General features: G+C 40.4%; 1 protein-coding gene across 1 annotated transcript in view; it reads right to left on the bottom strand.

Annotated features, from left to right (window-relative positions):
* Nucleotides 1–24,229, bottom strand: part of LOC122653284 (protein downstream neighbor of Son-like) — a 53,116-nt gene that overhangs the window by 4,948 nt on the left and 23,939 nt on the right. Inside the window, exons 10-13 of the mRNA XM_043847259.1 lie at nt 19,473–19,594; nt 7,779–7,880; nt 7,123–7,232; nt 6,881–6,968 (exon numbers count right to left, since the gene is read on the bottom strand). Of these exons, the coding sequence (XP_043703194.1) occupies nt 6,881–6,968; nt 7,123–7,232; nt 7,779–7,880; nt 19,473–19,594 (422 nt within the window). The remainder of the gene's footprint in view (nt 1–6,880; nt 6,969–7,122; nt 7,233–7,778; nt 7,881–19,472; nt 19,595–24,229) is intronic.

Here is a 24,229-nt window from a genome sequence, read left to right as displayed (position 1 = left end):
CTACGGGTCGAACACGAGGAGGTCAACCTTGAATAAATTTCCACTTTTAATTAATGCGAAGTGTACAACTTACCAAATATGGAAACAGTCTATATATAGAAACTACCAATTATGGAAACTAGCAAATATAGAAGCAACTAAATTACCAAAGATAACAAATTAAAAATAGAAACTAGGGCAACCACTAAGGTAATGGATGAATTAAAAATAAGAAAGTCACTTGGGAATGAGTTCCACCATGAGAATTAGGGCAGATCAATGACTAGCATATTAGGGCAAAGCATGCATACGGCCTAAGTCTATAAGATATGCGGCACGGCTCATATACGGCTAACATATCCTATGAAAACAGTGCTCATACAACATACAATGTAAACAAAAAAAAAATACATGAACATAATGGTGTCACAATGGATACGGCTAACGAACATGTATATAGTTCCCCTTGGAATGACATACAAGCTGTGGGCGGTCATCCATCGTAAGTCCAATATTGATCATGTCCATTAATCACATAGACAATGCTAGCCATCAATTCTTCCTTCTCTCATGGTTTCACCCACTCCCAAAAGGAGAGGTTTAGCTAGCCATGAAAGCAATGAAGAGGGAAGAAAGGATTGATGGAGAAAAAGACATAGAAATTATTAAAACTAAAATTTATAAGAAGAAGAACTTAGCTGATTCGAATAACTCCAATGAAGATGATTCCGTCACTAATCCCATCACTAAGCCGCATCCAATATTGAAGAACAAATTACCAAAGTGTATAATGAAGATTACACATATGATCGAAGGGATGGGGAAATAAAATTTATCCTAACAATGATTCTAAAAAAATAAAATTACATATGATAACCTAATTACATAAGATCTAAAAACTAAAAATAAAAAGAAGAGGATGAAAGATCGGGTATAACGAAGAGGAACGACACTCTCGCTGCTATTATCATTCTAGAATAGAAAATTAAAACTGAAAAAGAAAAAACGAAGGACTGAAGGGAGAGAGCAGCTGGAGTGCGGTCAAGATGGGTTTTATATGGGGGAGAGAGCTCGTGAAAGGGAGATGGGAAGGAGATAGGAGAGATGAGGGAATTTAAGAGGAAGTGGGAGAGAGAAGATATAGAAATCGAATTTACCAAAATAAAAGAAATACAATCCGAGAGAATCCGAGAGAGTTAGGAGAAAGATTAGAGAGAAAAGATATTTTTCTCATTTTTTTTTTTTATTATATTTATTTATCCTAAATTCCAACTTCATTAAGAATCGTTTTTGGGCTATATCTTTTTATCCTAGGTCCAGATGGAACTAACCCGAGAATTAAAGTTACACCATTTTAAATTCCAGACAATATGAGCCCAATATCCGATATCTTTTGAAAGATTCTTGATTCTTCAAAATTACCATTATGTCCCTATGCTTGATTTTTCTCTCTTCTTCTTCTTCTAAACTCGAATCGGCTCTAATCAAATGACTTCCGATGTTGCGCATTAGAAAGCTAACCCGACTGAAGTCTTCAACCTCGTAATCTGGCGTTTGGCGGTCCAATTAGACATGTATTCTCCACTTTGACCAAAATGCCCCTAAACCTGAAAAATGATAAAAAGTACCCGAGTAGCGCTGTTCAATGTGGTAAAATGAATGCTTTATATCCTAAGATTTCACACATAAATGTGCTCATCAATTCACCTCTTGTAAATACACCATCTTCTTTGAATCTTATTCCCTTGTATTCTTTTTTCCTACTAGCATCACCACCACTACTAGCATCAATATCAATAACACCATCAGCATCAGCATCATCAACAACATCCACTTCTTTGTACTTTCCAATATTAAATAGGAATGGGGAAGTGGAGGTAGGCAAGGAAGATAGAAAAGGAATGACATTAGCATTCTGTTCACTGCTAGTACTCTCCCCCTAAACAGGATGTTGATGGGAAGAAAAATAAGGGATAGACTCAAAGAAGGTGACATCTTTAGAGAGAAGTCGCCTTCTGGAAGGAGGATGGTAGCACTTATACCCTTTGGTTGAATCAGAGTAGCCCAAGAAGATGCACTTGAGAGCTTTGGGATCAAGCTTGGTACTGGCTGATTTGTTGACATGAACATAACAAACACAACCAAAGACTCTTGGAGGCAAGGAGAAAATTGAGGATTGAGGAGAAAGAAGAGCCAGGGTGGATTGGAGCCAAGGAGTGGAGTTGGCATCCGGTTAATAAGAAAGGCAGCGGTAAGAAGTGCATCAGACCAGTAAGTCTTAGGCACATGCATACCAAAGAGAAGACCCCTGGTGATTTTCAGCAAATGGCAGTTTTTGCGCTCAACCACCCCATTTTGCGGGGGGGTGTCAACACAAGCCAATTGATGGATGATGCCATTATCAGTAAAGAACTGTTGGAGCCCCCCATACATGCACTCACCCCCCTTATTAGACCTAACAATTTGGATTCGAGTACCAAACTGAGTATTGATAAGTTCATAATAATCCTTAAAAGCATCACAAACATCACTCTTTTGTTTCAACAAAACAGTCCAAGTAGACCGAGAATAGTCATCCACAAATGAACAAAGAAACGAAATCCAGATAAAGTAGTAGGAGAAAGCCCCCAACCATCAGTATAAATAAGGGAAAAAGGTGCAGTAGATCTATTACCACGATAAGGATAAGAAGTGTGACAATGTCTAGCAAAAATACAAGATTCACACTGAAAAACATAAGATGAAAGGAAAGAAGTAAACAAGTGGGATAATTGCCTCCTCATAACAACAAAAGAGGGATGACCCAAACGTTGATGCCAAAGCATTACAGACTCCAAAGTACTACGGTCACTCCACCACAAACATAGGCTGCAGCAGTAGATTGAGCAGGTAACCGTGGTTCAAGAAGATAGAGTCCTCCTTTTTCAGTCCCACTGCCAATAACCCTCTTTGTCTCCAAATCCTCAAAAACACAATAGGAATGAAAGAAAGTGACACAACAATGTAAGGATTTGGTTAGGTAACTCACTGATAATAGGTTAGTAGCAAAATCAGGAACATGAAGGACAGACTCAAGGGAAATAGGAGTAACTCACACATTACCCTTACCAGAGACAGAAGAAAGGGAACCATCAGCAACCCTTACCTTGTCCCGGCCAGAGCAAATGGAGTAGGAATCATAGTACTGTGATATACCAGTCATGTGATCAGAGGCTCCAGAGTCAATAATCTAGGTGGGTGCAGTAGGAGGAGCAAACGAGACCTGCAGAGCTGAGGCAAAAGTAGTAGACCCTCCAGAAGTAGAACCAGTAGCTGACCCTCTAAGGTAAGACATCAGCCGATGGAGGTCTGCAATATCATCCTGTGAGAGGGAATCAAGAGCCGGCTGGGGTCCAGGTGGCTCAAACTCAGATGTCAGAGTGAGGCCTAGCTCCCCCTCACTTGCCTCCACGGGCACTAGATGAACCACCATGCACACCAGGGGGCTGTCCAAGCTTACCACAATGATCACATTTAAATCTCTCACGGTGATCTCCACGAGGTGGCCCTTGGCCTTTCCCCCCACTTTTCCAGTCTCTATGGGAACTAGAAACAAGAGCAGATCTCTCTGTTGATGGTACAATATCCATAGTGGTTCTCCTAGTTTCCTCACTTTGCAAGTAGTTGCACACTTCATCCAGAGATGGAAAGGGAGATCTGCCTAAGATTTGCAAGCGAAGAGGCTCATATTCTGGGTTAAGACCACCAAGCAAAATAAGGATCCTTTCCTTTTCTTGGCTCCTGTAGACCTTTGCCTGATCATCAGAATTGGACAACTGGAGGTTGTTATAGTGATCATATTCCTCCCCCAAGCTAATAACAGAGTTGTAGTACTCAGATATACTCCTATCACCCTGTTTCATATGGATGATCTTTTGGAGGATTTGATACACTTTTGTTGCATCTCTAACTCTATCAAAAACTTTGGAGACACTGTCCCAAATATCTTTCGCAGTCTCCTTACTCATAAACCTCCTACCTATCTCAAGTTTCATGGAGAATATCAGCCAAGTCATAACAGTGGAGTTCTCAGTCTCCCACTTGAGATAGCCTGGATCAGTTGTAGCAGGAGCTGTGATAGACCCAGTAATGTATCCCAACTTTCCCTTACTGCGTAGGGACAACTTCATAGAACGAGACCAATCCAAGCAGTTGGTATTGTCCAATTTCACAACAGAGTGTTGGGGTTATCAAAGGAAGCCATGGTTAGGAAACCACTACTCAGGCTGCCAACTGTAGTTGGTCCACTGACTTCATAATCTTGTCCAGACACAGTAGACATAATGGGCAGACACTTCAACAATCAATATAGGGTTTTGCTCAAGTGGGGAGTACACTCAACCCAAACAAAGGAGGCAAACCAATACATAAATGGTGCTCAATCAATCAAATCACTAGGCTGAGACCAAGCCTAAAAAACAGCTGGCATACAGAGAGCAAAAAACTTGCATAACTCAAACCAAATCCTTCTAACAGCCAAGGAACTTCAGTTCATAACACCCAACAAGTGTAACAAGATGCAAATATTCCATTCTCAGCAACAAACAATCATCCAATAGAGCAATCTTCAAAAAAAAAAGGTCAAACAAGAAGCAGAAACAGAGCTGCCAATACATGTACAGCAGCAAAAAAGTAGCAGTAGTCTTCCAATCTTCCACCTTCAAGAACAGGCTCTTAGGGCTTCAAAACAGCACTCTCATACGACTTAAATGAGTCAAGTTCCAAGGCAAACCAATCTACTAAAGGCAGAGTCGAATCTGAAACAGCCCAAGGCTGGCGGAAAAAACTGGGTTTTCTTCCAAGGTTTCACAACAGTTGGAAGCTAAGTAACATTCCTCTCAACAACCAAGAGGTTAGGGGTCTGAGATAACACCCCTAGGCGATTCAAATGCACTAGGTCTCATTCCAAGAGATGGAGAGGTGAAGGAGAACCAAGGCAAATACTTCACAGGTTGGCGGTAGCTAGGCAGGCATCTTCCAAAGCTTCAAAGCACTTCAGCAGCTCCTAAACTCTCTCCATATTGACTTGGTTTGAAAAATACCACTCATAAGACTGTAAGAAGTATAGTATCTCACATATACAGCCTCTAATGGAACCCCCTTTACATTTATAGGGTTCCAAAGAGAGGAGAAGACAACTACTGAGCTGAGCCGACTCTCAAACCAGAGAACCTGGCTTTGATACCAAGTTAAAGCTTCAATGGATCGATTCTAATGAGAGATTAAAGAGTTAACAGCAAGGAGGAAGGAAAGGGGAAGAAGAGAAGAAGAGAAGAGAAGAAGAGTTGGGAGAGAATCAGTTGTGTGTGTTGAGTGATTCTCAACACACATATTACTTCATTAATAAACTCTTCCAAATTACACAGACCTCCCTAGGGAGGTAAAGGGAAATAAAACAAGAAAAAGAAAAATACAACTTGGTCATATCTTATAACACGACAATGACAGAACTACCCTTATACAAGATATTCTAACAACTCTAACAGCTACTGCACCAGTTTTGATATGAGAGTGAGTGAGAACATATTATATATTATAACATATATGTGTGTATTAATAACCTAATCCATCGACCAAGAAGTGAAAATTTTCAAGACCCATATTAGGTTAAAACCTGATCGATCATCCAAAGACCAAACACGCCACTAAAATATATAAATATTCAGTTCACAAGGTTTCAAAACCAGCAAATAAGGTCAGGCGCCCAACAGGCTAAGACCCCACACCGAGACCGCCCGGTTACTAAACGTGTCGGGTTTTTAAGTAAACGGGTCATGCTGGGCTTTAGCCAGGCGGGATAGGTCGGTTCTGCTGGGTCGGGCTTGGTATTGACACCCCTAGCCCCAATGATCAGAACAACCGCTAGATCATCAACTCCTGAAATAATCTCAGGAACAGTCCAGATGTGATTTGCACAGTTCATTGAGATTTCAATCTAAAACAGGGGGTGGTGAATCGTTTCCTGCAGAGGAGAATCTTCCCCAACTCTCAAGTCTCAACCCAACCTAGAGTTAATCGATCAAGTTCTAACAAGGTAGTTTCTTAGCCAGCAATACCATCAGCGAAAGTGAACCAGAGATACAGGCAGTTGCTCATTGACAAGATAACAAGGAGAGAAGATAAAGAAAAGGATCTTGATAGAAGAAGAGCAAATCAGAAGAGGGAAGAGAGGTGCGCACAGCTCATGGCAACCATCGATTTAATCCAAATAAAATTTCATTCAAACTCTTGATCTGTTTATACGATGGTTACATAAGAGTATATAAACTCCAGAAACTCTGAAATTGCCTTCGACTCTACTTTGGACTCTAAAACTAAAACAAATTCGACTCTAAAACTAAAACAAATTCTAACTCTAACTCTATGTATGACTCTATCAAGTATCAAGAACAAAATAATAAATAAAAAAAGAAAATTACAAATAAAAACTCAAAAAGATAAATCCTAATTCCTACTCATAACTGCATCACCTGCTGCTTCTCATAATTTTTATAATCGCTAAATTAGTTCCTACCTACTAATGACATGTTTTAGATGAATAATTAATTACAGTCAACACTAAATTTCTCAAGCGCCTCTTTCCTTATGCTTCCCCCTTTCATGTTCTATTTTTTTTTTTCTTGGGAGGGAGCACCTGGGGATGAGATCAACGAAACAACTCTTTTCTTTAATGGGTAAAATAAATCAAACAACTTCATCAAGGTTGGTCCAACAATTGCAGTCATAATTCATACAACCAAGTAAGGACTGATCAAATTGCTCATTACATTTGGCACAGTAGTAGTTTCCATTTTCAGGGGAAAAAGGAAGAGAAAACAACTAGTTCATTTTTTCTACTTCAGCGACATAAAAAAATACTAACCTCCGGAGCACAAAGTGATGCATTTTGGAATGGCACTGGTCCATAAAGTAGCGGAACATCAATTCCAGTCAAAGAACTTACGGTATACCTGGTAACACCCACAGGTTTAATAGATTGATATCTAATGGGCAGGTCATTAAGATATACACATCATGCTTAGATAAATGGTATTTTCTCCAGTCAACTACTAATAATAGAACAGATACCTGAGATCCAAGTTGATTTTAAGAACTGTCATTTACCTATAATTTAAAAGAAAATCATATAATCCATGTACATTCTCATTTCCCCTGAAAGCCAAAAGAGACTGAGGACTATTATCCACGTCAGACGTGGAAACCAGGCGACGTATCTGCATTAAATGAGAGAAAAAAGAATGGATAGAAAAGATCGATTAGAATCAAAGAATGAACAATTTCCAATATCTTAGGATACATCCGTCATTGAGATGAATAAATAACAAGCAAGAAATACCAAAGTCAGGTTTCGAGCATAAGCCTGGCAGTCCCAAAATATGGCATGCATCTAAGGGAAGCAGTCAACAGTGCCTCAATGGAGAACACAAAAGGATTATTCTATGTCAAAATATTGGCATAATCCAACTGAAAAAGTTTTATGCTCCCCCTAATGTCTCAGTGCTCATATGGCTATGAAAAGTTCATGGTTAGAATCAGCACGAGGGTCAACCATTAGATGATAGGGCCTCCTAGCTGGGAACAAGGATGACAGGTCCCTGACAAACCTGGTCACATATACAGCGACGCAGGGAGGTTGATTCGTCCAGTTCTACTGTCCTAGCGTTATTAAAATGTGGATTGAACTGCAATATGGATGACCCATGCCACCTCCTCTAGTGCAATATTGCAAAATTTTGTAGGATTCAAGAATAAAATTAAACCTGGCCCTTGCTGTGTTTCTCAATCTCAGAAAGCTCAACTAGGTCTTCAGCATCCACTTGGTCCATTTCAGAGTGCCACAGAGGCATGGTAAAACAAACATCCTGATTTTCATAATTAACAAAAGAAAGGCATCATTAGAAAAAGATGTAGAGGTACTCATAAAAAAGAATACAGCTAACAGAGGTGATGTAATAAAACAGAATATATGATTTTTGGAAGGAAAAAAAATTATCACTTGGTACAGTGTGAATCAAGTCCATAACTGAGAGGAAACTGCATGCATAAGAAGCATCTATTTAACCCAACTCATATTTTTTTGAACTTTGTATTACTACACAAGTATGTCTAACAGAAAAGAAGTTATATGTTGTACAGTCAATCAGAACATAAGGATTGCTTCCACTTCGTATCAAATGAATCATCAAGCTGTAAGAAACACACAAGGAACTATTAATAAATTATAGGGAAAAAGATCTCTACTTGGTGGTGTTTCCTACACCATCTCACAGGACACCGTGAGATGACACCTCTGTCCCCTGGGTAGATACCCAGGCGTGCTCACCCATTGGCCCAGACGCTTGTGGAGACCATGCGAGCAAGTAGAGATCTCTTGCCCTAAATTATATTATGATTGCAGCGAAACCAAGTCTACTCAGGGAGTGGTTTTTCTGGACAGTAATCCACTATGATATTTATGGACAGGCAACTAATTCTGCCCATAGCAGACCAGATGGGCCTAAAATTGTGGACAGGTAGACCACAAGATCCCCTGCTCACCTATAAAGTTTCGGCCCAAACGGAATAGTCCAAGTGACATGATAAAGCACTGAAAAATCCTGGACTACCAAGAGGATGCATGCAGCATGCCAATACTTAGATTACTGGAGGGTGCTTGCCAGTACATGGGAGGGTATATGATTGCATTTGACCCTTTGACACATGGCCAACCCAAAGTCCAAAACATTCCCTATAATATCCCATTGTCAAAATAGCTACATCACCCATCCATTTGACACAACTAGGTACGGTCCATTGATTCCATAGTGGACTGTGAAGTCGATAAAAGGGAATTAACCAAGTTTAACCAAATCATAGCTCTAAAACTAGCCGAGATCTCGGAAAACTCGAGAATCTCGACCTAGTCGAGACGAGATCTCTTACGAGATCTTAATTATGCATGGTTTCGGTAAACTCCACCGAAATTTCGGCGAAATCTCGGATATCTCAACCTGCTTGAGAAGAAACTATTCTTGTTTCTTCTTGAACACTATGGTATGGCATTCATATGTCATGCAGACGGAACACAATGCAGGTCAGTTCCATCAGACCATGAGTGGACTCGATCCAGCACGTCATAGTTCATATCAATAGACAGTCACAGACTCACAATATTGTATTGTTGGGACATGGAAGACTATGGTGTCTATGACATATGTATCGTTCACTATACTTGGGTGTCTATTTAATATGCATTGTTCACTATACTTTGTAGTTTTTACTTTAAATCTTTAACTATTTCTTAAATAATTATTCAATATTATGTGTGTTCATCCATTATTGCATAATTTACCTGTTTTACTTACCCATTATGTCTCGTAGCACTCAAACAATGTGTAGAATACTCAATATTACATTAAGGGTTCGGCCTTTACTGCCAACCAAGTGTGCAAATCCAAAACACCAAATTGGGTGTTTTTTTTTCAATTTGAAGATTTAAATGTTTATTAAGCCTAAAACAAGCTTCCCTTCAGTAAAGTTTCGGTGCCAACTATGGCCATCTGCCCACCAAAACATCATTCCGAAACAAAAAAATAATGCACAAACTAGTCAAGATCTCACCGAGATACGGCAAGATCTTGAGATCTCGGCCGTCTCAACCTAGTGAGACGAGTTTTCGAACCTTGAACAAAATACACAAAAAAATTGAAGATCACTATCATTTCCTACTTTTCATATTTGCATCTTATTGAAACCGTACTATAGTAAGGGATAGTTATAAATGGATGCTCCCTGGTCATCAACTTTCTCATGATATAATTAAGTATTGACATGACAGTTAACACTATTTAGTACTGCTACATAGATTTATAGTATTTTAACATGGGAATAGGTTTCCCACATGTCTTTACCAAGAAGGCTTCCATCATGCCTGGTTTCCTAAAAAAAAAAAAAACAAAATGGGGTCTACATGTGAAAAAGTCGATTTTCTTGCCAAAAGATGGTTCACAACTCTTAGATCCTTGCTCAGAAACCTAAAAATCCTCTTAAATGTTAAGCCACCAATGCCTTACGAGATTCTAGGTCCTTACCTTGATAATGTTGTTCAAGAGCTGAATGAGTATATTGAGAGGTTCAAGGAGAAGTGGCCTCAGTATGGAGTGCCACGATGGGTGGAGTGAGACATCGAGATTTCCTTTCATCAACTTCCCCATCTTGTATGATGATCTGACAATACTCCACAAGTCCATTAACGCATCTAGTGAGATCCAAGATGTGGTATTTTTGGATAGGATGATAGATCAGGTTGTGTAGGATTGGGGAACAGAATGTATAGGATAATGGCCTCAATATGAAGTGCCACGATGGGTGGAGTAGGACAACGAGATTTCCTATCAACTTCCCCATCTTGTATGACGATCTGACAATACTCCACAAGTTCATTAACACAACTAGTGAGATCAAGGATGTGGCATATTTGTATGCCACATGTATTGCATCGATTTGATGTTCAAGAACATCAGGAAAATGCCCAAGGTCCAAAAGTTGGTTGATGATTCAAGGAAGATCACTAACTTCACCTACAATCAAAGTTGGGTATCGGCATAGATGAAGAGGCACATGAGAGGCTATTTGGTGAGGCCTGCAGCGATAAGATTTGCCAAAATTGTATTGTACTTCGATAGCCTCAAATCCTTGAAGGTTGGTCTGCCACAAATGTTCACTTCTAGAGACTGGTTGTCTAGTTCTTATGCAACGTCGAAGATTGGAAAATATGTTCAATACCTCATCACGCCCTCAAAATTTTAGAAAAGGGTGAGCAGACTTTATAACATTATGATGCCAATCTTTTATCTCCTTAGAGAGGTTGACGAGGATAAAGAAGAGACCATGGGAAAGACGGTGTAGACCATGGCGATGGTGAAACAAAAGATATATGACTAACCAAATGGGAAGAAAGAAGTTTTTAAGCTTATCAAACACCGATGATAAAGAATGTTGCTTCAAGACAATCATTTGGCAGGTAATATTCTAATTCATTATGAGTTTACGACTTTAAGTTATCATTTAAACATTTACTAATAAGGTTCTAATATCAATTTCCAACCTTATGCAACATATCATTAAAATCAAAATTTGCAATATACAAGCCATATAGAGTAATACCGGATTTTGGTGGAAAACAAGTTATCAATAAAATGGAGCTGAATACCCATGGATGAGGTAAGTAATACAATATATAACGTTTAATAAATGGCCAAATATTGTGGGACTTTAGAATAATGGCTTATGTCCTTAGACACCAGCCCACCTTTATTTATAATAATGAGGAGAACATTCTACAATAGGTACAAGGACTGAACTACCCCCAAACACTAAAATACCTTTGAACCCCTATGTCAACACTCCCCCTCAAGTTGATGCATAAATATCAAACATGTCCAACTTGCTAACAATAGAAACAAAACCTTTACTACTAATCCCCTGAGTGAAAATATCAGCTAACTGGTCACCAGATTGAATAAAAGGAACACAAATTACTCATTGTTCCAGCTTCTCCTTGATGAAGTGACGATCGATCTCAACGTGCTTAGTGTGATCATGTTGAACTGGATTAAGCACAATGTTTATTGCTGATTTGCTGTCACAGTATAAGTGCATAGGCAGCACAACAGGAATACATAAATCTCGAAGGAGTCCCTGGAGCCAAAGGAGTTCACATATACCATGGGCCATACCCAGAAACTCCGCTTCTGCACTGGACTAAGCAACTACAGCTTGCTTCTTGCTCCGCCAAGTAACCAGGTTGCCTCCAACAATAATGCAATAGCCTGAGGTAGATCTCCTGTCATCTGGACATCTTGCCGAATCAGCATCAGTGAAAGCCTAAAATCGCAAGTGATCCTGAGGAGAGAAAGAAAACCTTTTCCAAGAGAAGATTTCAAATATCTCAAGATTCTATATGCTACCTCTAGATGAGTTGAGTGAGGATCATGCATATATTGACTAACCACACTCACAACAAATGCTATATCAAGCCGTGTGTGGGATAGATATACCAGTCGTCTAACCAGCCTTTGATAGCTGCCCTTATCCGCTGGCTCTCCATCCTTACTCTTTAGATGAGTATTAGGCTCTAATGGAGTATCTGCAAGCTTACACCCCAACATTCCTATGTCAAATCAAAGTGTATACTTCCATTGAGAGAGGAAGATCCCTTGAGCTAAATGAGCGACCTCGATCCTAAGAAAACATTTTAGCTTTCCCAGGTCCTTGATCTCAAACTCTGTCCCCAAATAGGTATTCAGTCTACATATTTCATCAACATCGCTGCCAATGGTAACAATTTCATCTACATAGACAATTAAAACTGTAATACGTTGACCTGTCTTCTTAATAAACAAAAAGTGATCAGCATTACTTTGATTATAACCAATTGACACAATGGGCTTTATGGAAAATTGGAAACGACCAAACCAAGCTCTTGGGGACTGTTTTAGACCATATAAAGCTCTCTTTAGACGACACAGTTTGCCCTAGGTTTCTAGGTCAGCAAAACCAAGAGAGATGTCCATATCTACCTCCTCTTCAAGCTCCCCGTGGAGAAAAGCATTCTTCACATCAAGTTGTTAACTGCACATGAGATAATGACTGTGATAGTGTTCCTCTTCGCTATTGGGGCAAATATTTCTTGATAATCGATCCCATGTGCCTGAGTGAATCCTCTAGCAACCGGCCTTGCTTTATATCTTTCCACTATTCCATCAGCCTTCTGTTTGACTGCGAAAACCCAATTGTAGCTTACAGGTTTTTTTCCTGGAGGACGACGCATCAAATCCTATGTGTCATTTTTTCCCAGGGCACTCTTTTTTTCACTCATTGCTTATTTCCACCTTGAATTAGCTAGTGCTTCTTGCCAGGTGTTGGGAATGGAAATAAAGGACAACAAAGAAACAAAGGCATGGAAAGATGGAGAAAGAGAATCATATGAAACAACATTAGAAATGAGATGTTGAGTACAAGTTTCACAGGGTTTATGAATTGCAATTGGTAAGTCAAGACTAGGATTAGAAGGAGACTCACCGGGAAAGTAGGACCACTAGAAAGACTTAGACCCGGTAGCGACAATTGGATAGGAGTAGTGGTGGTAGTATTATCAACTTGCTTTTGCTTATGCCACATTCATCAAATAAATGTCTTTAAAGTGTTACAATCCCCCTGGACTAAAGAGTTGCTCCTGTTCCTGCCCTATTATACCACCCTCTAAGTTCATCTTCCACTGTAGGCACATCCAATGAAGCAATTAAGGGCACCTCTTCACTTGCATACTCCCCCTGAAGAGGTGCATAAAAGGGAAAATAAGCTTTTGTCTCCCGAAAAACTACATACATACTAACAATCATTTTCACTCAAACTTATGGAGTTGACTATCAGGAGACCTTTGCACCAGTGGCGAAGCTCAACACTGTTAGGATACTATTATCTTGTGCTGTAAATCTTGGGTGGGATCTTCAACAGTTAGATGTAAAGAATGCCTTCCTCTATGGGGAGCTTAAGAAGGAGGTATATATGGACATTCCACCAGGCTTCTCTGATGACAGGACCAAGGGCAGGCTCTGTAGACTGAAGCATGCACTTTATGGGCTGAAACAGTCACCTAGGGCATGGTTTGGCAGATTTCACAAGGCTATGATTTCAGCAGGTTATAAGCAGAGTAATGCTGATCATACTTTGTTTATCAGATGAGTTGGTGACAAGGTAACTCTTCTCATAGTCTATGTGGATGATATTGTGGTCACTGGTAATGATGGTGATGCTATTAGGGATTTGAAGCTCCTCCTTGGCCATGAGTTTGAGGTCAAAGATCTTGGTCCTCTAAAATATTTTCTAAGGATAGAAGTTACTCGCTCTTCAAAGGGCATCTTCTTTCTCAAAGAAAATATGTCCTTGATCTATTGACTGAGACAGGGCTGCTAGGCTGTCATCCTTTAGATACTCCTATGGAAGCACTACAAAACTTAGGGAGAAAGAGGGTGAGCCTGTTGACAAGGGTGTTTATCAGCGGTTAGTGGGCAAGTTAATCTACCCTTCTCACACACGACCTGACATTGCAGTTGCTGTGAGTTTGGTGAGCCAGTTCATGCATGATCGCTATTCCTCTCATATGGATGCAGTCCGTCGTATTTTGAGGTATTTGAAGTCTGCTCCAGGAAAGGGAATCCTTCTATCTCCCACTGGTCACCTTAAGATTGAAGCCTATACTGATGCCGATTGGGCTGGTTCTCCTGACAGGAAATCTATCTTTGGTTACTGTTTCTTTGTGGGTGGGAACCTTGTCACATGGAGTAGCAAGAAGCAGACTGTTGTGGCAAAGTCCAGTGTTGAAGCTGAGTTTCGTGCGATGGCCCAAGGAATTTGTGAACTTCTATGGCTTAGAGGATTATTGCAGGATATCGGTGGTGTTGTCCATCTTCCCATGATGCTTTATTGTGACAATAAAGCAGCCATTAGCATTGCTCATAACCCTGTCCTGCATAATCGTACTAAACACGTGGAGGTTGACTGACATTTCATCAAGGAGAAGCTTGAAGCCGGCCTCATTTGTGTTCCCTTTGTGAAGTCTACTGATCAACTGGCTGATGTGTTCACTAAGGGACTGAGTAGCAAGCTGTTTCATCCTATCTTAGTCAAGTTGGGCATGCATGATATATATGCTCCAACTTGAGGGGGAGTGTTAGATATATGGCCAGAATACCGTGGGGGTATTCTGGACCTCTTTTCTTTGTTATTTTACTAGTTTTGTATTATGTGGTTTAGTCCCACATTGCTACTGTACATATGTTTACTGTTTTATTACTCTTATAAATAAAGAATGCTTGGGATGAATAGATCATCCAAGCTGTCCCTAATTTTAAATCTGTCCACACTTATACCCCTTCTAGGTAGCAGAATAACCCAGATAAATACAGCGTAGTCCCTTTGGATCAAACTTGCGACACACATGGCAATTGCGAGCAAACACCACACAACCAAACACCTTAGGGGCACCACAAAAGAAGATGATCCCAATAACACCTCAAGAGGGCAGTGAGATCCCAAAACCCGAGAGGGCAACCGATTGTTAAGATAGGCCGCAAAGAGCATGGCATCGCCCCTGAACTAAGGAGGGACAGACAATGCAAACATGAGAGATCTGACCACTTCTAAGAGATGATGATTTTTCAGTTCAGCCATGCCATTCTGAGCTAGAGTGTCAACACAACTAGTCTAGTTTATAATTCCATGAGTAGACAAGTAGGCCTGAAGAGATCCATCAATGTATTCCTTCCCGTTGTCAGTACTAAGTATCTTAATCTTGGCATCAAATTGAATCATCTTGTGGAACAGCAAAAAACAGGAGAACACATCGCTCTTCGCACATAAGATAGATCCAAGTGATACGGCTGAAACAGTCAATAAAAGTGACAAACCACCAGGTGTAGATACGCAACGAGAAGGGCCCCAAACATCAGAATGAACTAAACAAAAAGGAATTAAACTTCTATTATCTGAAATAAGGTAGACAGCTCTAGTTTGCTTTGCAAAAGTCCAAGCATCACAAAGAAAAAAAAATTTGTTTGGATTACAATTTTTCACTGAACTGGGAAACAAAGTAGATAAAAAGCCTAGAGGAGGGTGACCCAGACGATAATGCCACCTATGTAATTCCACCAAAGCAAATGTAGACCAGTCCGGAAGAGAAGTCTGAGAGACCAAAGCTGATGAAGAACTATCAAGCAAGTAGAGATCACCAACCACCTTACCCCTGCCAATCATATGACCCGTCTCCAAGTCTTGGAAAAGACAATGATCAGGAAAGAAAGTTACTTTGCGGTTTTTAAGTCCCGTGTAAGAGACTACTAATAGAGAGCAAATTAGTAGAAAGTTTGGGAACATGCAATACAGAGGAAAGAGATAACGAAGGATTGCACTTAATGGTGCCCTTCCCAAAAACAGTGGAGAGGAAACAATCAGCCACACGAACTTTACTATTACCTGACAAAGGAAAATACTGAAAAAAAATTGAGTGGGAGATCCTGTCATATGGTCAGTGGCACCTGAGTCGATTATCCAGGAAACGGATACGACTAAAGCACAATGGCCACCAAAAGAAATACCTGAATGGGAAGAGGAAGATCGAGCAGAGGTCCCTGACAGCGATGTAGCAGAAGCTGCAGATGTAGATGGTAAAGATGAGTCCAACCTGGTCATCAGACGACGCAGGGTTTGTAGTTCCTCCTAAGAAAGAGATGGATCAGTAGAAGTATCCTCAGATGCAGTGTGATAAGCCCTGACCGAAGGACGACTCTGTCCACAACCCCGAGTATCAATAGGAAACACATGTAATTTCCAGCACTTGTCTCTAGTGTGTCGTCGTTCCGTTCCTTAATAATCACACTTTACTGGAACTCTGTCAAATGTAGAACGATAACCAGTACCACGAGAAAAACCCCCACGTGATGAATTGTGTGTCAAAGTATAGGGCTGATTGCTCCTATGTAACCGGATGAACCATGGCATTGCGACGACTATCTTCTAACTGCACCATTGCATAAGCTTGCTCCAGTGATGGAAAAGGATCACAATTCCAGACATGAGCCCGAATATGATCAAACTCAATGTTGAGACCAGCAAGGAAATCAAAGACGCAAAGACTATCTTCCCATTTTTTAAATGCAATTGCATCAGTATCACACGAAGCTATAAAAGGCACATAGAAATCCAACTCTTGCCACATGCTACACAGGGTTGAATAATACTAGGAAAGAGATAACTCATGTTGTTTGGACTCATGAATTTTCTTTCGGAGTTCATAACATTGGGCAACATTATCTACCTGAGAATAGGTGTCTTTGGCTGTCTTCCAAATATTAGCAACAATGTCTAGAAGCAGATAGCCCCTAGCTATGGTGGGATCCATGGAGTTGATGAGATAAGACATTACCAGATAATTAGATGTGACCCATTTATTTTGAGCAGCACCAGCAGTAAAAGGCAAAACAGATTCCCCTGTGAGGTAGCCTGAATAGCCACGGGAACCGATCGGTGATAACAAGAATGCGACCACATCAAGTAATTGCTCCCATCGAGTTTAATGGAGCTAAGAGAGAACGAAGGAAAGTCACACCAACTGACTCCTTCCTGTCCAAAAGATATGGTCAAATCGGACGCCATGGTTGCTGGTCAAGACAGGTTCAACAAAACATCAACACTTCACAATGGATCCTAGGAAAAGTCACCAACAAATCTTGATTGAATAAGGGATTTTTATCATTTGCAGGTGAAAAAGCCCTTGGTGGGAGATAACTCACAACCAAAGGTGAAGAGAGGAAGGCAACGGTGTGTGGAGGGACCGCTAGAAGAGGCGACGCTAGTGGTGGTGGCTGGCGGAAAAGATGGCGGTGGTGGCTGGCGAAGCTGAAACCAAGAGGAGAGAGAGAGAGACGGCAGCAAGAGGCGGTGGTGTGGTGCTTGCAGCGCAAAAACCAAGAGAGAGAGAGAGAGGAGACGGTAGAGATGGTCTAGGTTTCGTGACGAAAGGCATTAGGGTTAGGATCTAGATGTGGATCCCAGCTCTGATACCATGTAGGAATTGAGAATAATGGCTTATGTCCTTAGACACCAGTCCACCTTTATTTATAATAATGAGAACATTTTAGAATAGGTATAAAGACTGAAATACCCCCAAAGACTAAAATACCCTTGAACCCATATTACAACATATGTCAAAACTCTTTCTGTAGCTAATGAATGTGTTGTTACTTATCTAGGTGAAGTACTTTCGGGATGGCACTTGTGGATTTGTCAATCGAATGGTTGTCTATGCAAAAAGAACAGTATGCCTTGATAAGTTAGGTTTAAAATTTTTTTTTTATTAAAAATGATTTGATATATAATCATATAAGTTTCAAACTTTTAATACTGGAATTATTAAACTTGTACAGCTGATTGGTGGCTTAACTATAAGAGTAGTGCTCCACACTTGAGGAAGATTGCAACCTATCCCAAACAGCATCCTCAAGTGGTTGTAAACGAAACTGAAGCACATTCGGGTAGATGCACACCAAACCCCGCAACGCCTCAGTCATGTAAAACTGGATATATTAGTGTACATCCACTACAATATGAAGTTGAAGATCAAATATCTTGAGTTGGAGAAAGAAGGGGATGGCATAGATATTGACACAATTGACACCGACCATATCTTGGACAAAGAAGATCCAGTTAGAACATAGATAGAGGACATCGATTGGGTGTTGGTGACGGATCAGTTGACTGAGGACCACCAAACAACTGTACCTGATACAGTTGTAGAGAATGTCATCAGACAAATGGATGAAGATGAAACACAATCACCATCAAAGACACAAGTGCAAGACCCAGATGACACTAGCTCTGAAAATGATGCTAGGAGGACGTGGTCTAGTGCTCAATATGGAGGAACCCAAGTGAATAGTGATGATTATGATGATGGTGGAGATGGTGATAATGGTAGTGACAATGATGATGATGGCGATGGTGATGGTGGTGGTGGTAGTGACGGTGTTAGTAGTGGGGCTTCACAGTCATATGTTGGGTTGCAATTCACATGTAAGGATACACTCATACAGCCCAAGATGAGGATCATGGTGCTTGCCTAAAGCCACAGGCTTACAATAGTAAGGAAAAGCATGGCCTCTATCCACAATTCCACATGACAGCTACGTGCTTATGCAGGGCATGAATTCACAGAGCATGAGTTTGGATCACGTTGGTGCTTCTTCAGGTCATGGACAATATGCTTCTTCAAGCTATGGACATGGGGCTTCTTCGAGGAACGGAAGTTATGGATATGGCAAGGCACAACCACAATTGAGTATTGTACTGCCATTGGTCAATTCAGAGCAGTACATGCAATTCTACTTCAAGTGGAAGTCATATTACCATCACTATTTTGACTGGGATCAGTATTGCGGGCATGTTCGGTTTGTACACATCGTCTTACTTACTTTACCTCAAAACATTTCCTCCTCTGATGTTGAACTAGCACGAAACTCTTTCTAATATTAGCCTATTAGTACAGGTAAGAAACCTCATCCATTATACATAATCAAGTGAATGCACTTGTCTCATCGTACTTTGTTATCCTTTTTAGTTTTTTATACATGAAATACTTTGTGTATTTCTTATTTATAGTGTTTTATGCTTCAAAAGTGTATTCCACATGCATCCTTAGCATTTCTTTAGCATATCTAGCATCTCTATACAATACAATATGTCTCTTAAAATCAACCCTTCAGTACGATACCCAAAAACTTGTTACTGTCCATACAGTGGAAACAGCACAGGCAAAAGAAACACCCGACAACTCCTATTTAAAAAAGAAAATAACCAGCTGCAAATCAAGTACTAGTACCAGACAAAAGGCTCTAAAGAAAGGGACAGCATTATCTTACTTGCTCTCTCAGCAACGACCGTAAGCCTCTTGTTGATTGGGAGACATAAGCATTGCACAAGCGCATTTTCTTCCCCAAGCATGTGCCACCAATGAACATCACAACAAACTGTGAAGTACAAACTAGAGAATTGACAAGGAAAATCATAAATGAATGTCATGGATCGTATATACATATCAAACAAGAATACATGCAAAGAAAATTTTACAAATCCATGTAACAGAGACTTGAATCCATTTGTCCCCATATCCATTACAACCAGCAATTCAATAGATTATTTATTCATGTCATACAGAAGATTGATACCATAGAGCACAAGTGCAATCATCTAATTGCAGACATATGAATCTGCCTATGGTCTATTACTACTTGCATGATAAGGAATGGCTTATAAATGACCTGAACCTTTAAGCACAAAGATAAAATATGTGAAGATATTTTTCATAGGTCTAGAAATTACAAAGTTAAAACCATCACTAAGATAGGAAGTTTCATTAATACACCAAGTCAGGTGCATAATAATCAATACCTAATACCTTGTTGCATGGGGGCTTTGTGTGTGTGAATTTTTTTTGTTTGGGGGGTGGGGGTGGGGGTGTTGACAAATAAACTTTGAATATAATATATTATCCTAATGCCACACAGTTGCCCCATCACCAAAAATCAGTGCCAGACAGCACAATTAAGAGAATCAGTTTGATGATTTTGGGACATGTGACTTGTGTGAGTTGTGTCTAATGAGACCACCAGGGGGGGCCCTTGGTGGTCTCAGTTCATATCCTTAAGAGTTGTTACTTCAAAACTCATCTTATTCTTGGATTTTAAGGTACCGTCAGGCTCTGTTTTTCGTTTGTGCTACTTGTATCGATGGCCCACGTTGCTTCTTGCTATTTGGTTTGGCTGATTTATGTCGTTTGGGCTCTTCATGTTGCTGGATGAGATCATTGTGCCTTGAGACATTTCTTTGGAGTTGTTGGAATATGTAATCCAGAATACCGTGGGGGTATTCTGGTCCTTTTGGGGTAGTTTAATTCCTATGTTATTAGGTTTAAGTCACTGCTCTTATAGAGACAGTTAGTTGAGGGAAATTATGTCTACAGTCGGCTATGTGGGTTTTATAGTCTCACATCGCCTATTTCAGTCCCTTTGTATTTTCCCTTCTATTATAAATAGAAGGGCTTACCTATCAATGAATACAAGATATAATTTTCTCTCATTCTCTCTTTTCTAACCCACGGTTCTTCCAACATGGTATCATAGCAGGCAGGGGTCATGGTATGGAGTCCCTCTGGGAGCGGGCAAGTGTTAAAAATTATTTATCCACCCGTGTCCCCCTTTGGATAGTCCGCCTTATTAGAGCTCCTGTACGATATACATATTGTTTCCTCCCTTTCCTAATTCCTACAAGGTCGGCCTTTTAGAGGAAGCGGTTCCAACATGGTATCAGAGCAGGCAAGGGTCACGGTATCGAGTCTCCCTGGGAGCGGGCAGGTGTTGAATTATTTATCCACCCGTGTCCCCCTTCGGATAGTCCGCCGTGTTAGAGCTCATGTATGATACACATATTGTTTCCTCCCTTTCCTACAAGGTCGGCCTTTTAGAAGAAGCGGTTCCAACAAGAGTTTTTTTTGTGGAAGTATTACCTGATTTGCACGCTAGACTGTGGTTACCTGTGATTAATTTTTTTTTTGGATTGAGCAATGACTCTCCATTTCTTTTGAAATGGACCCTTAAAGGTCAAATCGATCACAACCAGCCAAAAAAGGAATTTTTGTTAGTACTTGGTCTAACTCCTTTTTACCTGTCTTATTGATCTATGATGTGTTTTGACTGCTTGGTGTTGATGAGCAGTGTTGTTTGAGCTTCCCTAGTGGTTGTGTGATGAAGCTATGCCTTGAAGTTTTTGGTTGAGTTGCTTCTCTTTGAGATATTTGTCTTGTTTGATAGTTGTTTGGACTTGTTTGGGTAGAGTGTGTACTCTCCATTTGGATTGGATATTATCCCTATTTTTGTATATTCCTACATTATGTCAGTTGTTGGAGGAAGAGGCCAAATTCCACCCCATGAGAATGCAAGGAAAAGATTTCGTTATGACTATTGTGGGAAATGTGGCCACTCAAGAGAGATGTTGGATCCTTTATGGTTATCCCTCTGATAAGTCTGATAGCAGGATCGGGGGAGCCAGAGCACACACTATAATGCATGAGGTTGAACCTATTTGATATTCATCTGGACCTGCAGTGTCTGGTCCTTTAGCTTCCACTCTACAAGCTTCTACATCTACTCCTTCTACTACTCCTACTTGGATCATTAACTCTGAAACTACTGATCATATGACTGGCATATCTCAGTGTTACGACTCCTACTCCATCTGTTTTGGTAAGGAAAAGGTTAGGGTCGCTAATGGTTAGTGTCCATGTTACTTCTTCTCTCTCCCTTGATTCTATTCTTCATGTTCCTCAGTTTCACACTAGTCTCTTATATGTGAGTCATCTAACCAAATCCTTTAATTGTTGTCACATTTTTTCCATCTCATTGTGTTTTTCAGGATTTGGTAACAAAGAGGATGGCAGTGGACGTGAGGAAAAGGGACTCTACCCTCTTGATCCAGGACCATCCCCTCTACCTACTGCTCAGTCCTATGTATGTGGGCGTAATGACAATAGTACTGTTGAATCTATGATGTTGTGGCACCAACGCTTGGGTCACCCTTCTTTTAGTGTTATGAGACAAAAATTACCACATTTATTTTCTTCCATTCCTTCTTCCCATGTATTTCAATGTGAACCATGCCTCTTTGCTAAACATTGTCGTTCTTCTTATCCTTATAATGGCAATAGATCCACTGTTCCTTTTCATATCGTGCATACTAATGTTTGGGGACCATCTCCTACTACTTCTTTACTTGGTTATCGCTACTTTGTTTCCTTTATTGATGACTAATTCTGCTCTACTTGGACTGTACTGCTGAAACATAAGAATGATGTCTGTGATGCAATTAAAAATTTTTATCAGATGACAAGGTTCGAGAACTCGCGAGATCTCGCCGAGATCTCGCCGAGTTTCTCGGTTTTGGGCAAAACCGAGTCGAGTTCCTAGTCGGTACAAAAAACTACAATTTCTCGACCGAGATCTCGCCGAGATCTCGAGATCTCGCCGAGATCTCGGTGATATCTCGAAGGTGAAAATCATGGTTTTTTTAGTACAAAAAAACCAATATCTCGCAGAGATCTCGGCGAGATCTCGAGATCTCGGCGAGATCTCGGTTGGGCCCAAAGATGCTAGTTAGTTGTATTTAGCCCAATTTTCACCCAAAAACCATTTCCAACATAAGAGAGAGCAGGAACAGAAGTTCTTAGGCTCTAAACCAAGGGGAAAAAACCTCTCCTTCAAATTTCTTCTTCTTTCTTTCGATTGTTGGATGGAATGCACTGTTTAGAGTTAGATTGAAGTGCCAAAGTGAAGATTCAAGTGCCAATTTGGAGCATCATCACCTATTTGCAAGATTTCAAAGGTGTTTTCGGAAACAGCAAACACTCACATCTGTATATGCTCAGAGGAGGACAACAAGCAGATGAACACCATGCTTACAAGTTTCGAAGCACGAGTATAGATACTACTAGTGAGCATCACTCACGGCAATCATCTCAAAGATCATCATGGCTATGACTATGGTCGGAGCACCGGTTCTGATTATAGTGCCTATGGTCGTGATGGGCAACAAGAATGAGTATGACAATAAAGCTCTAGTCGTGTGTCAGCATACATTCCTAGTCCCAAACCACCATACATGCCTCAAACTCAATATGACAAAGAGGAGTGGATCTTACACCTCATACCAACATTCTCCATGTACCCTAAGATAGGGAGATTGGTATATGTTGATCAAGACTTATATGGAAGCCGTGTCACACTATTTGCAACACTATAGCAATTCCATGACATGGGAATTATATGTGGATCGATATAGGGATGAATTTCTTGTTCAATCTCATTTTATGTAACAAATTAAGTGAACATTGATGTAATGTACATTTTATTTGAATGTTTTGATTGATGTGTGCTAATTAGAATGTTTTGATTGCTAATTTGCTATGTTTTACTAAATTATATATAGATTATGTTGTTTTAGACTTTTAGTACGACTCGTCGCCTACCAACCTATGGTCCAAAGTGAAACTCATATTTGGACTTGTTTTTTGGCAAATCTGGGCATGCCATTGTGTTTAAATGGCCTGAAATAGGCTGGATACCAAGTTTCAGACCCAAAATATGTGTACAACCCACCGAGTTGGGGGTCCGAGTCCAAAAAAAAAAAATTGCACCAACTCGCCGAGATCTCGGCGAGATCTCGGCTCGACTCGGTTTCTGGCCTAGCCGAGATGCCACCGAGACCCGAGTTCTCGAACCTTGTCAGATGATTCTTACTCAATTTGACACTCGAATCAAAATTGTTCGTTCTGATAAAGGGGGGAGTACATGTTTGGCGGCCTCCAAACCTACTTTACTGACCATGGCACTATCCATCAGCTAGTGTGTGTTGACACACCCCAACAAAATGGGGTAGCTGAGAGGAAAAATTGCCATTTATTGGAGGTCACTCAGAGTCTTCTCTTTAGCATGCATGTTCCTAAGACTTTTTGGTCTGATGCTCTTCTTACTGCTTCCTTTCTCATCAACCGCATGCCTACAAAACTTCTTGGTTCTAAATCTCTCTGGAAACCTTGTCTCCCTAGACTTCTGCTTTCTCTCTTCCT

Source organism: Telopea speciosissima, chromosome 2 (assembly GCF_018873765.1).
Source record: "Telopea speciosissima isolate NSW1024214 ecotype Mountain lineage chromosome 2, Tspe_v1, whole genome shotgun sequence".
Classification (NCBI taxonomy): domain Eukaryota; kingdom Viridiplantae; phylum Streptophyta; class Magnoliopsida; order Proteales; family Proteaceae; genus Telopea; species Telopea speciosissima.
The sequence above is the reverse complement of the archived record's forward strand: the minus strand, read 5'-3'. Positions and strand labels throughout refer to the sequence as shown.